Here is a 17,286-nt window from a genome sequence, read left to right as displayed (position 1 = left end):
GGGTACCCAAACACAAGCCTTGGAGCCCTTGTGTTTGCCCCCAACAAACTTGGCAACGACCTTGCCGGATTTGTTAGTCAAAACATATGATGCATCAAAAGTCTTAAATGAAATGCTATGTTCATTTGATGCATTAGGAATTTTCTTCTTAGGCAACTTGGCACGGGTTGGTTTCCTAGAACTAGATGTCTCACCCTTATACATGAAAGCATGATTGGGGCCAGAGTGAGACTTCCTAGAGTGAATTCTCCTAATTTTGCTCTCAGGATAACCGGCAGGGTACAAAATGTAACCCTCGTTATCCTGAGGCATGGGAGCTTTGCCCTTAACAAAGTTAGACAAATTTTTAGGAGGGGCATTAAGTTTGACATTGTCTCCCCTTTGGAAGCCAATGCCATCCTTGATGCCAGGGCGTCTCCCATTATAGAGCATACTTCTAGCAAATTTAAATTTTTCATTTTCTAAGTTATGCTCGGCAATTTTAGCATCTAGTTTTGCTATATGATCATTTTGTTGTTTAATTAAAGCCATATGATCATGAATAGCATCAATATCAACATTTCTACATCTAGTACAAATAGATACATGCTCAACAATAGATGTAGATGGTTTGCAAGAATTAAGTTCAACAATCTTAGCATGAAGAATATCATTTTTATCTCTAAGATTGGCAATGGTAACTTTGCAAACATCAAAATCTTTAGCCTTAGCAATCAAACTTTCATTCTCTAATCTAAGGCTAGCAAGGGAAATGTTTAATTCTTCAATCCTAGCAAGCAAATCATCATTATTATCTCTAGGATTGGGAATTGAAACATTACAAACATGAGAATCAACCTTAGCATTTAAACTAGTATTTTCATTTCTAAGGTTGTCAATCATCTCACGGCAAGTGCTTAGCTCACTAGATAATTTTTCACATTTTTCTACCTCTAGAGCATAAGCCTTTTTAACCTTAACATGTTTCTTGTTTTCTTTAATTAGACAATCCTCTTGGGAGTCCAAAAGGTCATCCTTTTCATGAATAGCACTAACTAATTCATTTAATTTTTCTTTTTGAGCTATGTTGAGGTTGGCAAAAAGGGAACGCAAATTATCCTCCTCATCACTAGCATTATCATCACTAGAAGATTCATATTTAGTGGAGGAGTTGGATTTAACCTTCTTCTTTTTGCCGTCCTTTGCCATGAGGCACTTGTGGCCGACGTTGGGGAAGAGGAGTCCCTTGGTGACGGCGATGTTGGCGGCGTCCTCGTCGTCGGAGGAGTCGCTTGAGCTTTCGTCGGAATCCCATTCCCGACAAACATGGGCATCGCCGCCCTTCTTCTTGTAGTATCTTTTCTTTTCCTTTCTTCTCCCCTTCTTGTCGTCGCCTCGGTCACTGTCACTAGATATAGGACATTTAGCAATAAAATGACCGGGCTTACCACACTTGTAGCAAACCTTCTTGGAGCGGGACTTGTAGTCTTTCCCCCTCCTTTGTTTGAGGATTTGGCGGAAGCTCTTGATGACGAGCGCCATTTCCTCATTGTCGAGCTTGGAGGCGTCGATTGGTTGTCGACTTGGTGTAGCCTCCTCCTTCTTCTCCTCCGTTGCCTTGAATGCAACGGGTTGGGCTTCGGATGAGTCGCCAAGCTCGTTGATTTTCCTCGAGCCTTCTATCATGCACTCAAAACTTACAAAATGCCCGATAACTTCCTCGGGGGTCATTTTAGTATATCTAGGATTACCACGAATCAATTGAACTTGAGTGGGATTAAGAAAAATGAGAGATCTTAAAATAACATTTACCACTTCGTGATCGTCCCACTTCTTGCTCCCGAGGTTGCGCACTTGGTTCACCAAAGTCTTGAGCCGGTTGTACATGTGTTGTGGCTCCTCCCCTTTGTGAAGCCGGAACCGACCGAGCTCCCCCTCGATCGTTTCCCGCTTGGTGATCTTGGTGAGCTCATCTCCCTCGTGCGCAGTTTTGAGCACATCCCAAATCTCCTTTGCATTTTTCAACCCTTGCACTTTGTTGTATTCTTCCTTGCTTAGAGAGGCAAGGAGTATGGTTGTGGCTTGAGAGTTGAAGTGCTCGATTTGGGCCGCCTCATCCTCATCATAGTTTTCATCCCCTACGGATGGTACCTGCGCACCAAACTCAACAACATCCCATATGCTTTTGTGGAGCGAGATTAGATGAAATCGCATTAAATCGCTCCACCTAGCGTAATCTTCACCATCAAAAGTTGGTGGTTTGCCTAGTGGGACGGAAAGTAAAGGTGTATGTTTGGAAATGCGAGGGTAGCGTAGAGGGATCTTACTATACTTCTTGCGCTCTTGGCGCTTAGAAGTGACGGAGGGCGCATCGGAGTCGGAGGTCGATGTTGATGAAGTGTCGGTCTCGTAGTAGACCACCTTCCTCATCCTCTTGTGCTTGTCGCCTTTCCGATGCGGCTTGTGGGAAGAAGATTTTTCCTTCTTCTCTTTGTGGTGAGAAGAAGATTTCTTCTCCTTCCCTTTGTTGGAGGAGCTCTTCTTCTTCTCCCTCCTTTTGGTGCGGGACTCTTCCGATGAAGTGCTCCCGTAGCTTGTAGTGGGCTTTTCGCCGGTCTCCATCTCCTTCTTGGCGTGATCTCCCGACATCACTTCGAGCGGTTAGGCTCTAATGAAGCACCGGGCTTTGATACCAATTGATAGTCGCCTAGAGGGGGGGGTGAATAGGGCGAAACTGAAATTTACAAATATAAACACAACTACAAGCCGGGGTTAGCGTTAGTAATAATAAATGAGTCCGCAAGAGAGGGCGCAAAACAAATCCCAAGCGAATAAGCAAATGAGACACGGAGATTTGTTTTACCGAGGTTCGGTTCTTGCAAACCTACTCCCCGTTGAGGAGGCCACAAAGGCCGGGTCTCTTTCAACCCTTCCCTCTCTCAAACGGTCCCACGGACCGAGTGAGCTTCTCTTCTCTAATCAAAGCCGGGAACAAAACTTCCCCGCAAGGGCCACCACACAATTGGTGCCTCTTGCCTTGATTACAATGGAGTTGTGATCTCAAGAACAAGTGAGAAAGAAAAGAAGCAATCCAAGCGCAAGAGCTCAAATGAACACGGCAAATCACTCTCACTAGTCACTAGGACTTTGTGTGGAATTGGAGAGGATTTGATCTCTTTAGTGTGTCTAGAATTGAATGCTAGAGCTCTTGTAGTAGTTGAGAAGTGGAAAACTTGGATGCAATGAATGGTGGGGTGGTTGGGGTATTTATAGCCCCAACCACCAAACTTGACCGTTGGCTGGAGGCTTCTGCTCGATGGCGCACCGGACAGTCCGGTGCACACCGGACAGTCCGGTGCCCCTGCCACGTCATCACTGCCGTTGGATTCTAGCCGTTGGAGCTTCTGACTTGTGGGCCCTCCTGAGTGTCCGGTGCACACCGGACATGTACTGTTTGATGTCCGGTGCACCGGTATGGGCATGTCTGACGTCTGCGCGCGCTGCGCGCGCATTAAATGCACCGCAGGGAGCCGTTGGCGCCGAAGAGAGCCGTTGCTCCGCTGGTTCACCGGACAGTCCGGTGCACACCGGACAGTCCGGTGAATTTTAGCGGAGCGGCTGCCACGCGAACCCGAGGCTGGCGAGTTCCGGAGACCGTGCTTCCTTGGAGCACCGGACATGTCCGGTGCACACCGGACAGTCCGGTGAATTATAGCCGAGTCCCCCTGGAAATTCCCGAAGGTGGCGAGTTTGAGTCTGAGTCCCCTGGTGCACCGGACAGGTACTGTTCACTGTCCGGTGGCACACCGGACAGTCCGGTGCGCCAGACCAGGGGTGCCTTCGGTTGCCCCTTTGCTCCTTTGTTGAATCCAAAACTTGGTCTTTTTATTGGCTGAGTATGAACCTTTTACACCTGTATAATCTATACACTTGGGCAAACTAGTTAGTCCAAAGATTTGTGTTGGGCAATTTAACCACCAAAATTATTTAGGACTTAGGTGTAAGCCTAATTCCCTTTCAGGAGGAAGTAAGTACGGTTTAGTTATTGTTGATGACTTTTCCCGCTTCACTTGGGTGTTCTTTTTGCAGGATAAGTCTGAAACCCAAGGGACCCTCAAGCGCTTCCTCAGGAGAGCTCAAAATGAGTTTGAGCTCAAGGTGAAGAAGATAAGGAGCGACAACGGGTCCGAGTTCAAGAACCTTCAAGTGGAGGAGTTCCTTGAGGAGGAAGGGATCAAGCACGAGTTCTCCGCTCCCTACACACCACAGCAAAATGGTGTGGTAGAAAGGAAGAACAGGACGCTAATCGATATGGCGAGGACGATGCTTGGAGAATTCAAGACCCCCGAGCGTTTTTGGTCGGAAGCCGTGAACACGGCTTGCCACGCCATCAACAGGTTCTACCTTCATCGCCTCCTCAAGAAGACTTCGTATGAGCTACTAACCGGTAACAAACCCAATGTATCTTACTTTCGTGTATTTGGGAGCAAGTGCTACATTCTAGTGAAGAAGGGTAGAAATTCTAAATTTGCTCCCAAAGCTGTAGAAGGGTTTTTGTTAGGTTATGACTCAAATACAAAGGCGTATAGAGTCTTCAACAAATCATCGGGTTTGGTTGAAGTCTCTAGCGACGTTGTATTTGATGATACTAATGGCTCTCCAAGAGAGCAAGTTGTTGATTGTGATGATGTAGATGAAGAAGATGTTCCGACAGCCGCTATACGAACCATGGCGGAGAATCCTGTTGAGCACAGCCGCACAAAGCACATAGACATCCGGCATCACTTTTTGAGAGACCACCAGCAAAAGGGAGATATCGAAGTGTTTCATGTTAGCACCGAGAACCAGCTAGCCGATATCTTTACCAAGCCTCTAGATGAGAAGACCTTTTGCAGGTTGCGTAGTGAGCTAAATGTCTTAGATTCGCGGAACCTGGATTGATTTATAGCATACATGTGTTTATGCCTTTGATCATGTTCCTTTTTGCATTTTGTTGTTTATTATGGTGCTCAAGTTGTACAAACACTCCCTGGACCTCACAAGTCCGTTGCAAAGTGATGCACATGTTTAGGGGGAGATATGTTACAACTTGACCCTTTGAAGACTAACCATGTGTTTGAGTTTGATGATTTAGTCTCGAAGATGGATTGAAAGGGAAAAAGGTGGACTTGGACCATGAAAGACTTCCACTGCACTCCGATGAGAGGGTAACTTATTCCAAGTTCATCTCATGTACTCTTATTGCCTTTGTATTCTTATTGAAGATTTTGGTGAGGCAATGGGGTTAAAGGGCCAAGATTGATCCCGTTTTGGTGCTTGATGCCAAAGGGGGAGAAAATAAAGGCCAAAGCAATAGATGGATCAGCTACCACTTGAGAAACTTTGAAAATAGTAGGATAGAGATTTTGGTTTGTCAAAACTCTTGCATTGTCTCTTTTGTCAAAAGTTGGTCTCTTGTGGGGAGAAGTGTTGATTATGGGAAATAGGGGGAGTTTTTGAAATCTTTGATCAATCTCTTTTGGAATGACTCTCTTTATGCTTCAACATGTGTGTTTGACTTAGAGATAGAGAATTGAGTTTGATTTGCAAAAACAAACCAAGTGGTGGCAAAGGATGATCCATATATGCCAAAAATTGAATCAAAATAAATTTGAGTTTTATTTGAAGTGATATTGCACTTGTTCTAGTTGCTTTATGTTGTGTTGGCATAAATCACCAAAAAGGGGGAGATTGAAAGGGAAATGTGCCCTTGGGCCATTTCTAAGTATTTTGGTGATTGAGTGCCAACACAAGTGTTTAAATGTGAATCTATGCCCATGGATGAACAAAGTGCAAATCAAGAGCAAAGGTATGTTTCTAAGTCTTAGTACATTGGTTTTGTGTACTAATATACTTGTCTAAGTATCAGAAACAGAAAGAAGAAGAAAAGAGAAGAGTTGGCTGTGTACAGCCAAGAGGCTGTTTCGGTCTGGGGCACCGGACTGTCCGGTGGTGCACCGGACAGTGTCCGGTGCGCCAGGCTGCCTCGAGCAAAGTGGCCGCTCTCGAGAATTTGCCGACGGCGTACGGCTAAAATTCACCGGACTGTCCGGTGTGCACCGGACTGTCCGGTGAGCCAACGGTCGGCCGGGCCAACGGTCGGCCGCACGATCTGCGCGGGACACGTGGCCGAGCCAACGGCTAGAGGGGGGCACCGGACTGTCCGGTGTGCACCGGACATGTCCGGTGCGCCAACGGCTCCCGCATCTGCAACGGCCGGCTTCGCTATTTAAGGAAGGAAATCGGGCACCGGACAGTGTCCGGTGTGCACCGGACTGTCCGGTGCGCCCGACGACAGAAGGCAAGGGTGGCCTTCCAGATTTGTTCTCAACGGCTCCTAGCTGCCTTGGGGCTATAAAAGGGACCCCTAGGCGCATGGAGGAGGACACCAAGCAACCTTAGAGCATTCTTGATCATCCACACTCAGTCTTTGCGCATTCGTTTGTCATTCTAAGTGATTCGAGCTCCGTTCTAGTGAGAACTTTGAGATAGTCTTTGAGCTCGATTCTTGGCCGTGTGTGTGCGCATTTTGCTGTGGATTTGTGTGTGTTGCTTCCCTCCCTTACTCCGTGCTTCTTTGTGAACTTTAAGTGTAAGGGCGAGAGACTCCAATTTGTGGAGATTCCTCGCAAGTGGGATAAAGATAAGCAAAGCAAAACACTGTGGTATTCAAGTTGATCATTGGATCACTTGAGAGGAGTTGAGTGCAAATCTCGTCCGTTGGGACGCCACAACGTGGAGTAGGCAAGTTTTGTACTTGGCCGAACCACGGGATAAATCACTATGTCTTCTCTGTGTTGAATTCTTTGTGCAAGACCTCCTCTCTAGCCACTTGGCAATTATTGTGCTAACACTTAACAAGTTTTTGTGGATATAAGTTTAAGTTTCACAGGATCACCTATTCACCCCCCCTCTAGGTGCTCTCAGTAACAAACTCAGCGCGGATGCTGGTCGTACCGAAAATCACGCTAGGAAGGATAATCCCTGCCGGACTCCTCCAAGTCTATATATATGCACCATAACGACTTCTCGCCTCATCCATCCATCAGGCCCCGTAGAGTGCTATCGTTCAGCCAAGAACGCCTCGTCGAGGCAAGCAGTGAGAGACCGCAGCCATAGATGAACTACGCTCCGTCCACGTCGCGCGTGCTTGTGGCGTCGTCGTGCAGGGGGAGCCATCACCAGTAACCTTCGTCTGCGCCCCGCTCGCCTGCCAGGAAGGTGAAGACGAATTGCTGCCAGTGGGGAGCACCAGCGCGAGGGCCTGTGCCTCATCGCGGAAAGCCGGGGACGGAGTCATGCAGGGACGGCGCACGTAGACTTATCGGAAGCAGCGACGGCTGGGCAGCTCTTCGGTAAGTGACTCCCCTCCCTCGCACCTGCTCGGCGTACCATCATTAGCGTAGCGTGCATACCGCTGTTGAAGCCGATTGCTAGCTCGTCGTGGCGGGGCGCGGCGCCACCATTACCCCGGCGTTGATCTGAGAGCGATAGCAAAGGCGGTCGATAGTGGGGAGCCGATGGCGTTTCCGCCGTCGTCGGTGACCGCGTATTTTCCCTGGAGCGCGTCGGCGAGTAGACCCGTTGGGGAAGATGATGTGCTGGCCGTCGATCTGTTAACAGACGCTCGTGATTAGACAGAGGGTAGTGCATGTGGCATCCGCGGGATCTTAGATGGGCGGTGCAGATTTAATCGCACATACCCCTGGGCGATCCAATCTGGACCATCCGAATGATAATGAGCGTCTTAGATTAGACTCAACTTACCTCTTCGTTTATTTAAATTTGAGCCATCCAATCTAGATCCAACGTCCGAGAAAAGAGGATACCCCTTCAGCGCAGTTGTTTTGCAGAGGAGCCCTTAAAGAATTGCAGAATGAACCCGCCGTCCACCAGTACTGCTCAATGAGTCTTAGGAACATTCCCTGTATTTTCCAGAATTTGGTGCCCAGTCCAGAGAATTAGAAAATCCAATTAGAAAATGATTTTTAATGTGAAAATAAATGCCAGAAACTTGTGAAATTCATAATGAATTCATTTTAACTGCAAATTGAGTCATTTCATTTGCAATAATTTTATTTGAATATTTTTCATCATCTAATGCCACTGTTTAGCCATGAAACTTGAATTAAAATTGTTCATTTGGATTAATCTATTCTAAGCACTAAATAATTTCGAAAATTCATAACTTTATAACCGTAGCTCCGAATTTAGTGGTTCTTGTTTCTACGATCTCGTTACGCAGTGTAGATTATTATTACATAGTTTATTCTTATGTTTGGTGTGATGTTAATTCTGCCTATGCCATGTTGTCTGTATTGATACGACTAGCGCGAGGTTACGAGTCACCTGAAGATCATCCTGGTACCTGGAATCTCAAGTCCCAGGCAAGTTGTGCCCTTGATCACTTCTTTTACCCACTCATGTTCTAATTAATCATAATGATCTGCATAGGTTAATTTGATGGGACCTAATAGGTTACCCTAGTTTGTTTATCTTTATGCCTTGTTTACCACTAAACTTTCTGGGTAGTACTTGCTAGTGCTATATGTGGATTTGGGCATTGAGATATATATTATTCATACTTTTGTTATCAGTTGCTATTTACTGTTCATGATAAGATCATTATGTTAATTGGAACATGGAGAACCACCCGGGAAAACAGTGCTACCACAAGGGTTTAATGGGACGCCCTTGGCCGATTAATTAGGAAAGCTAGTGGAAGACTACCTTACCCGAAAGGGGCAAGGGCAGTAGGGGAGTGGTCAGTGTAGGGAGGCCCTCGGGAGGATTTTGCTGCGATGGCGGTCCTGCAAGGGATTCCTGCATTGGAGCTTCCTATAAACTGTAGCGGGTTTTCTGAAGCTAGTGGAACTTTGTAAAGGCCTCGTAGTGTTACCCTGCCTCGCCTCCTCGGTAGAGGTGTATGGGAAGTCGCGATCCCTTGGCAGATGGGTAACATGACTTGTGGGTAAAGATGCGCAACCTCTGCAGAGTGTAAAACTGGTATACTAGCCGTGCTCACGGTCATGAGCAGCTCGGACACTCACATGATTAAATTATGGAACTTAAACTCAATTTTGTCATATGCATTGCATCGCAGGTGAGGTTGTTACTTTTGTTCTACTACTTAATTGGGTTGGTATTTACTTATACTTAGTAATTGCTAATAAAATTTTGACCAACTTTAAAAGCAATGCTCAGCTCTAACCATCCTCTTTGGTAAGCCTTACACTTCACGTGAGCTCCCACCTTTGGCGAGTTCATGCACATTATTCCCCACAACTTGTTGAGCGATGAACGTATGTGAGCTCACTCTTGCTGTCTCACACCCCCCCCACAGGTCAAGAACAGGTACCGCAGGATGAGGCGCTTGGAGGATGCTGCGATGTGTTCGTGAGAGGTCTAGGCCGTCGTCTCCTAGTCAACTTTGGGATTGCTGGACCGTTGTCTCCTTATAATGTAATTATTTATTTTGTATAGAACTCTTGTTATATATAAAGATGTGACATTCGATCCTGTGCCACTATACATCATATGTGTGAGACTTGGTCCCAGCATATTTGGTGTTTATATTCGCGCCCGGGTCTTGGTGCCCCTAAAACCCGGGTGTGACATGGTGTGACCTCTATGCCGCCAGACCTGCCACCGCACGCCCTCTTCTCCCCCACCTGCCTCGATGCCGGCGGCAAAGCACGCCAGATCGAGGGCTCGACCCCGGGAGATGCAGTCGCCAGCGCGGGGTAGGAGGAGAGTTTCCTCGCGGCGGCTGGTGGAGGAGTCGCGCGGATAGCGCACTCTCGGAGGCCTCCACATTTAGGGTCTCTGCCATATCCTCTATAATTTAGAGGACGCTTTAGAGTACCTTGTTGGAACCGTATGGGACCTGACCGTCCCCTACATTTACCGGACAGGACCCTTTACAGGACCTTGTTGGAGGCAGCCTAAGTATGCATCACCAAGAGGTTTTTTTCGAGCTATATCAGTAAAGGATAGGCTCAAAATCAACCCAATCGGCCTCACTTGTCCTGGAGTTGTTTGTTGTGTGTGATAGGTCATGTGCGAGCTCGAGCATGCTAGTCCTTACGAGTGTGTGGTCTAATTCAACATCGTCACACTTTTTAGTGACTCCGCTAGGGACAGAACATCGATCTGTGTCCAAGATGCTTGAAGATCAAAACAACAATGAGAAGAGTGATCTCACCAAGCTGTCCAACATGGATAACATCATCCACCCTGCCACTCGCTATTTATCAACTTCCAGGCAGAGGAGTTTTGCGGCATGGTGGAGGAGAAGAATGTTGCTGGCCTGGGGCCTGCTCTAGCGAGTTGCTGTTGCTCGATGGACCAGTGATCAAGTAGCGTGGCGAAACAATAGGTTTCGTATTATGCAAAAATAATGTCGATATTTAGTACACTTCTGATGCCTAGTGATTCCACATCTAGAAACTTCAACAAACACCGCAGTTAAGCGATCACCTCACCTTCGTCTAGGCTAAAGCAGTCTGTGCTACGAGTAATAATAAGTTACACGCTCTTGTTTTGCGTTCAAAATAGATTTAATTTACGTAGACATATTTTTAATTGCTGTGTGTGGTTTATATCCAGTGTTCATTGCCTTAAGGATTAATTTAGTTTTTAAAAGTGTGCGATCTTGTAAGAGCTAGCGTACTCTCGTCAGTTATGTGATTTTTTTGGACCTAATTCCTATATAGAAAAACTAGACTGTGTTTTCCTTTTTTTTTTCTTTTCTTCTCTTCATCCCACTCAGCTGCGTTTGTCTCATCGTTTGACAATTGACATTGACCACGTCAATGAAGCAACCGCCAGGCACCAGCAACCTGACGAAACCGGACTCCTGGCCACCAGTCCACCACCCATCGAACAAACCGCCTTTGGAAGCGACACCAACCCCTGCTCCCAAGTCCCAACTGGCCACGCTATGTTCTGTTCCGTTTCGCGCAAAAAAAAAAAAATCATTCATTCACATGGATGGTGAGATCGGCAGCTGCCCCACGCGGCCGCCTGAATCGGAACAAGTTTCCTTCCTTGCATAAAAGAAAAATAAATAAATTTCAGACACTCTAAAGGTCTGTTTGGTTTGTGGCTAAATGTGTCACACTTCACCTAAGGTTAGTCGTTCGAATTGAATAACTAACCTTAAACAGAAAAGTTAGGCAAAATGTGGCAACTGAGGTAGTGAACCAAACATGCCTTAACTCTCCAATCCGCCACAACAGACCACCATTAATCAATAGCAGCATCCAGCAGCGCGTACGATCTGCCGTTGCCAAAATCCACTGTGCTTGCCTAAATTCACACGGCCATTCCTCGTCTGAATTTAGAGCTAGTTTGACAACTCTATTTTTTAAATTGATTTTTATTTTCTCAAAGACAAATGAACTAATTTCCTTAGCAAAATGAGATTTTTCAAACTAGCCTACCAAGTCTTCCGTTCCCACAATCCACCTGCGATCTAGTACTGTTCTGGTGGAGTGGTGGTCCTAGATATAAATCGTGCGACAAAGCTAACCCTGCACACCAACCACCTTCCCCATCATCAGCAATCTCTCTCTCTCACTCTCTCACGGTCGATTGATTAGTCCAAAGCTGGACGGAGACCTTGAGGAATCCATCCCGAACTGAACGGCATTATTCTTTCTCGCCACTGTTACTGTTCTCTCTCTCTCTCTCCACCTTCCAACAGAATTCACAGGAAGGTGGTTGGGGTTGGGCGGACCAGCAAAGGCACATGGGCCGCTCCTTCAGTAGTACAGCGGCGCCTGTTCGGCCTGCTGCGCTCGCGGCGCCGCCCCTCCTCCTCTTCCTCTTGCTCGGGCTCCTGGGAGCTGCGGCTGCCAATGTAAGTGCGCGGCGGACGTGAGGAACTAACCCGTCGGGAAGTTTTTTTTCTTCTTCTCTCAGTACAATGGATTGATTTCGGTTTTCTTGAGGGGTTGAATCCAGGTCGGGGACTCCTGCTCCACGAGCGCGGACTGCGGCGCCGGCCAGTGGTGCTTCGACTGCGAGCCCCAGCTCTCCGGCTCCCACTGCGTCCGCTCCGCCGCCACCAACCCCTTCCAGCTCATTGTAAGCCTGGCCGCCGCCGCCGGCCTCCGCTTCGTTTAAAATTTTCTCTTTTTTTTTCCTTCCTTCTCTTCTATACTAGCGAGTGCCGCAGAACGGACGGGGAGAGCATAGAACTCATGGTTTACGATTCTAGACAATTTTGTGCCATTTGTTTGTTTATGGTTTCTGGCTCCCTAGATATGTCCTCGATCGATTGCAAATCAATTCAGCACATCCCTAGTCTAGGAGGATACCTTCTCCCCTGTACTGAAGAAACTCACATCCTGATTCCTGAATGAATTCGCCTCTGGTTGGCTGTCTGCCTGTGCCTGTCTCTCAGAACAACTCGTTGCCGTTCAACAAGTACGCCTACCTCACGACGCACAACGCGTACGCCATCGTCGGGGAGCCCTCGCACACCGGGATCCCGCGCGTCACCTTCGACAACCAGGAGGACACGGTCACCGACCAGCTGAATGTGATGTACCCTACCTTCTGATCCTCCGGCTAGCTACTTCAAATGCCCGCCGCTGCGCATGTGTTCACGCTCTCGATGGCATATGCATGCATGCAGAACGGAGTCCGGGCGCTGATGCTCGACACGTACGACTTCAAGGGAGACGTGTGGCTGTGCCATTCGAGCGGAGGGAAATGCAACGACTTCACCGCGTTCGTGAGTACGCTGGCTCGCTCTGAATGAACAGGGCGCGCGGCCGTACGTCTCAAAGCTGAGCATTTGTTTTTGGTTTTGGGTCATTGTAGGAACCTGCACTGGACACTTTCAAGGAGATCGAGGCGTTCCTTGCAGCAAACCCGTCCGAAATCGTCACGCTGATCCTAGAGGACTACGTCCACGCGCCGAACGGGCTGACGAACGTGTTCAACGCGTCTGGCCTGCTCAAGTACTGGTTCCCGGTGTCGAGGATGCCGCCGAGCGGCCAGGACTGGCCTCTCGTCAGCGACATGGTCGCGACCAACCAGCGCCTCCTGGTGTTCACCTCCGTCAGCTCCAAACAGAGCGCGGAAGGCATCGCTTACCAGTGGAACTTCATGGTCGAGAACAACTGTGAGGCATCGATTGGTTCCTGCTTTCTCTCTTTGTATCTTCTTTTTCTTTTGGTTTCGTAGATTGAAGCTGAACTAGATGTCACTGGTATGCTTCAATGTAAGTGACGTGACTCACCTGATTTCAGACGGTGATGACGGGATGGATGCCGGGAAATGCTCGAACCGTGCCGAGTCTGCTCCTCTCAACGACAACACCAAGTCGCTGGTCCTCATGAACTACTTCCCGTCGCTCCCTGTCAAGTTTACAGCGTGCCTGCAGCACTCCCAGAGCCTTGTTGACATGGTGAGTACGTGCTACGGCGCCGCGGGGAACCGATGGGCTAATTTTGTCGCGGTTGATTACTACAAGGTACGTACTTAGCATATGGAATTCAATCTGATGATTTTTTTTCTCTCTAGTTGTCGTGTACGGAAGCACTGTGCAGCGTTCTCTGATCTTCTACAGCATGACGCTGACATTGTTTTCAACTGAAATGTTCCAGAGAAGCGACGGAGGCGGGGCCTTCCAGGCCACGGACTTGCTCAATGGTAGACTGTTATGCGGGTGCCAGGACATCAGGGCATGCTCGGTGAGACAAGATCTGTCTTCTCCGCTTGTGGTGATATACTAATTAACCGCTATATGAATTCACCCCCTTTATTGTTTTGTCCATTTGCAGCAAGGTTCCGGTGTAGTATGTTCTGCATAAGTCCATAACAAATAGAGATCAATTTGATTGGAGTGGCGAAAGAAGACAGAGAGCACAGAGGGATTGAAAGCTGTGAGCTCCTTAAGCCGGCGTCTACGTCTTTGTATAGGACAGGGATCACCGTTGCCTTGGTTTGCAAGCTTAAAGATAAAGAAGTCTAGATTTAGTTGTTATATTTTTTTTATCTTTGTCTAAACCAAATCAGTATATCTCTTATATTTAGAAAGTACATCTAATGTTATGTATACAGAGAGAATTTTGCAAGCTTAAAGATAAAGAAGTCTAGATTTAGTTGTTATATTTTTTTTTATCTTTGTCTAAACCAAATCAGTATATCTCTTATATTTAGAAAGTACATCTAATGTTATGTATACAGAGAGAATTTTGCAAGCTTAAAGATAAAGAAGTCTAGATTTAGTTGTTATATTTTTTTTTATCTTTGTCTAAACCAAATCAGTATATCTCTTATATTTAGAAAGTACATCTAATGTTATGTATACAGAGAGAATATCATGTGTGATTGGAATCTAAACTATACTAAGTGTCCCTCAATCGTACTTTTCACTTTTTCTAGATTAAGATTGTACTTCAATTTTTTTAAAAATCTTGTACATTAAGAGATTTTATAAACCCGTGGTCGACTTGATCTGTACGTACAAAATCAACATTAAATAATTTTCTGGCCACTCATTTATCTGACAAACTCGTAATATACTTCAATGTGCTTTGTTCTAGTATGAAAAAAGGATTAAACGTTAAGTTACTTTGTACCCATGCTATCAACCCATAGCTTTGCACATGGAAGACTTTGAAACTTTGTAATTCATGGTTTGTATTCATATTATCTCGGTGGTAGCATTCCCTAAGAGCACGTACAACGGCATTGAATATGTTGTCCCTGAGCAGCCACATAAGCAACAATTAAATAAAAAAAATCCAACGTGGACGCTAATTAAGGAGAAGAGAGGCATTCGGTTGTCTTTTCGTGAGGAGACAACTTCAGCTCGTGCTCTAATGTCAAGAGACGGTAAGGCAACCACTGTGTGACTACATAGGCCCGTGTTTCACACATGAATTATAAAAATTTATAAACAGTGTAAACAGAAAACCCATTGTATGATTTGCTATTTATATTGTTTGTACGTGTTTTTCAATACATATATATACATCAGTTGTCTGTGCGATGTTGTGAATCATCTAGGCCCATTAGTGATGTTTTGATAATTAATGACAACTGTTTGTGGACTAACGGTTCTTGGAGAAACAAGAATGCAGGGTTGAAACATATAGAACAGAATCTTGGAGATTTATAAGCATTGGTTGTGGATCAAGTGAAGGCAAAGGTATAACATAGGTTTTGTTTTTGCCGGTCTACAGGAGTTTAGAGAAGTTATTTGACCGGATTAGTAGGCTAGATGGTCGTACTATTAAGAGGGGTCAATGACTTTGATCTGTGTAAAACTTAGTGCCTCATAGAGCATCTAGTGGTTGCATTTGCATGAGGACTAACAGCGCTTCAAATTTCATGGGTTAAAAATCTTTTCAAAAGCATGTTTGAAAATTGCCAAAGTCTTGGATAGGCGGACCGTCCGCGATCCTTCAGTAGGGGTCCAAAGTGTGTGCACTTTGGACAGGTCCTGTTCTTTTGTACTACGGACCGTCCGGGCCTTGAGGCCGAACCGTCCGCATTCCTGACCAGAGAAGGTTGCTCTCGGCATAGTCCCTGAATTATTGTGCGGACAGTCCGGCCTTGTAGGGCGGACCGTCCGCAGGTGCCAAATTTTGTTTGGGCAGGGGCTATGTGGTTTTTGGGATTTATACTACGGACTGTCCGGAGGATAAGCCCGGACAGTACTGTCTCCCAGGTCACGGACCGTCCGGCCTTGTAGGCGGACGGTCCGCATGTGTTAAATTCCACTTTGTCAGAGCTCTGGTGCTCCTTGTTGCCAGATCGTGGACGGTCCGGCCAAGGTTGGCGGACTGTCCGGACCTCACTTTTCTGACAGCTCTGACAGATTTCAAACGGGAATACTAGTTGTTATGTGTACGACGGACCGTCCGGCCCTAGGGCGTGGACCGTCCGCGTGTGCGCAGAACATGTGTTGTTTGCACATAACGGTTGGATTTGAGTGGTGTGCTATAAATAGAAGGGGAGCTCGTGTGTGAGGGCTCTCTTGGTCATTCCTTGCACATATTGAGCTCATTTGTGATCCTCCAACTCATTCTCTCACACTCCTTGCTTGAGATTGCATTCTAGTGAGAGATTGAGTGTTCCTAGTGCATTTGCATCCATTGGTGATTCTTGAGGCACTAGGTGGTACACTGAGCAAGCGTCATCGGCTTGTTACTCTTGGAGGTTGCCGCCTCCTAGACGACTCGGGTGTTGTCTCCGTCGAGCTCTCCAAGAAGATTGTGGAGAAGCCGCGGTGTTGATTGTGAGGGGTTTGCGCCTACCTTACCGGAGCGCCAAAGGTGACATTAGTGAAATCGAGGTATTGAGTGATTTCTTGTCCACTTGGCTCAAATATCAAGCCGTGTCTTGATAGAGGAGCAAGTGAGAGCTTGAAGTCCACCTCAACGTGGATTAGGGGTGATCGGCAAAATCACCGATACCACGGGATAAAATCCAGTGTCTTTATTTTCTTGCATTACTTATTGTCGTGCAAGTGATTAGTATTTTGCATATTGTTCTTCAAGTATTCAATCACCTTAGTTGATTCTTATAGATTGTTTACTTGTTATCACTAGAGAATTTATACCTCTTGTTATATTGATTAAATTTCTCTAGTATTTTTTATTTTAGTCAAAACCGTCTATTCACCCCCTTTAGCCAATGTCCTAGATCCTACAAGTGGTATTGGAGCCGAGGACTCCATTGTTTGTGGTCTAATCATCCCGGAGTGGAACAAAATGGCTAGTAACAACAATGTGCATATTGGGAAGCCACCACATTTTGATAGGAATAACTACAATTATTGGAAAATAAGAATGTCAATGCATCTTAGAGCAATGGGTGGAAAAATTTGGCCAATTGTCAAGGATAGATTTGTTGTGTTGAAAGAAGATGAACCATCCATTAGTGATAATGAAAATATTCTTACAAATGATCAAGCCATGAATGTATTTTATGATGCTCTTGATATAAATGAGTTCAACCGTATCAAGAATCTCACAACCGCTCATGAGATTTGGATTAAGCTAATGGAAATTCATGAAGGAACTACAATTGTGAAGAGTGCCAAGCTATATGTGTGCAAAGGAAAATTTGAGCAATTCATTATGAAAGAAGATGAAAGTGTATCCGATATGTTCAACCGGTTAAATGAGATAGTGAATGAACTCAAGGGACTTGGTTTTAATGTACTGGATGTGGATTTCACTCATAAGTTCCTTAGATCTCTTCCGGAGAAGTATGAGACCATTGTGACCATGTTAGTAAGAA

General features: G+C 46.2%; 1 protein-coding gene across 1 annotated transcript; it reads left to right on the top strand.

The window, feature by feature from the left end:
• The first annotated feature begins 11,556 nt into the window (after positions 1 to 11,556).
• Positions 11,557 to 14,280, top strand: LOC103639045 (PI-PLC X domain-containing protein At5g67130). Its single transcript, XM_008661833.2, has 8 exons — positions 11,557 to 11,881; positions 11,986 to 12,108; positions 12,428 to 12,565; positions 12,662 to 12,760; positions 12,850 to 13,153; positions 13,281 to 13,504; positions 13,638 to 13,724; positions 13,815 to 14,280. The coding sequence occupies exons 1-8, from the start codon at positions 11,771 to 11,773 to the stop codon at positions 13,842 to 13,844; spliced, it is 1,116 nt and encodes a 371-aa protein (XP_008660055.1). The 5' UTR covers positions 11,557 to 11,770; the 3' UTR covers positions 13,845 to 14,280.
• The last annotated feature ends 3,006 nt before the right edge of the window (positions 14,281 to 17,286 follow it).

This window comes from Zea mays, chromosome 9 (genome assembly GCF_902167145.1).
Source record: "Zea mays cultivar B73 chromosome 9, Zm-B73-REFERENCE-NAM-5.0, whole genome shotgun sequence".
Lineage (NCBI taxonomy): Eukaryota > Viridiplantae > Streptophyta > Magnoliopsida > Poales > Poaceae > Zea > Zea mays.
The sequence above is the reverse complement of the archived record's forward strand: the minus strand, read 5'-3'. Positions and strand labels throughout refer to the sequence as shown.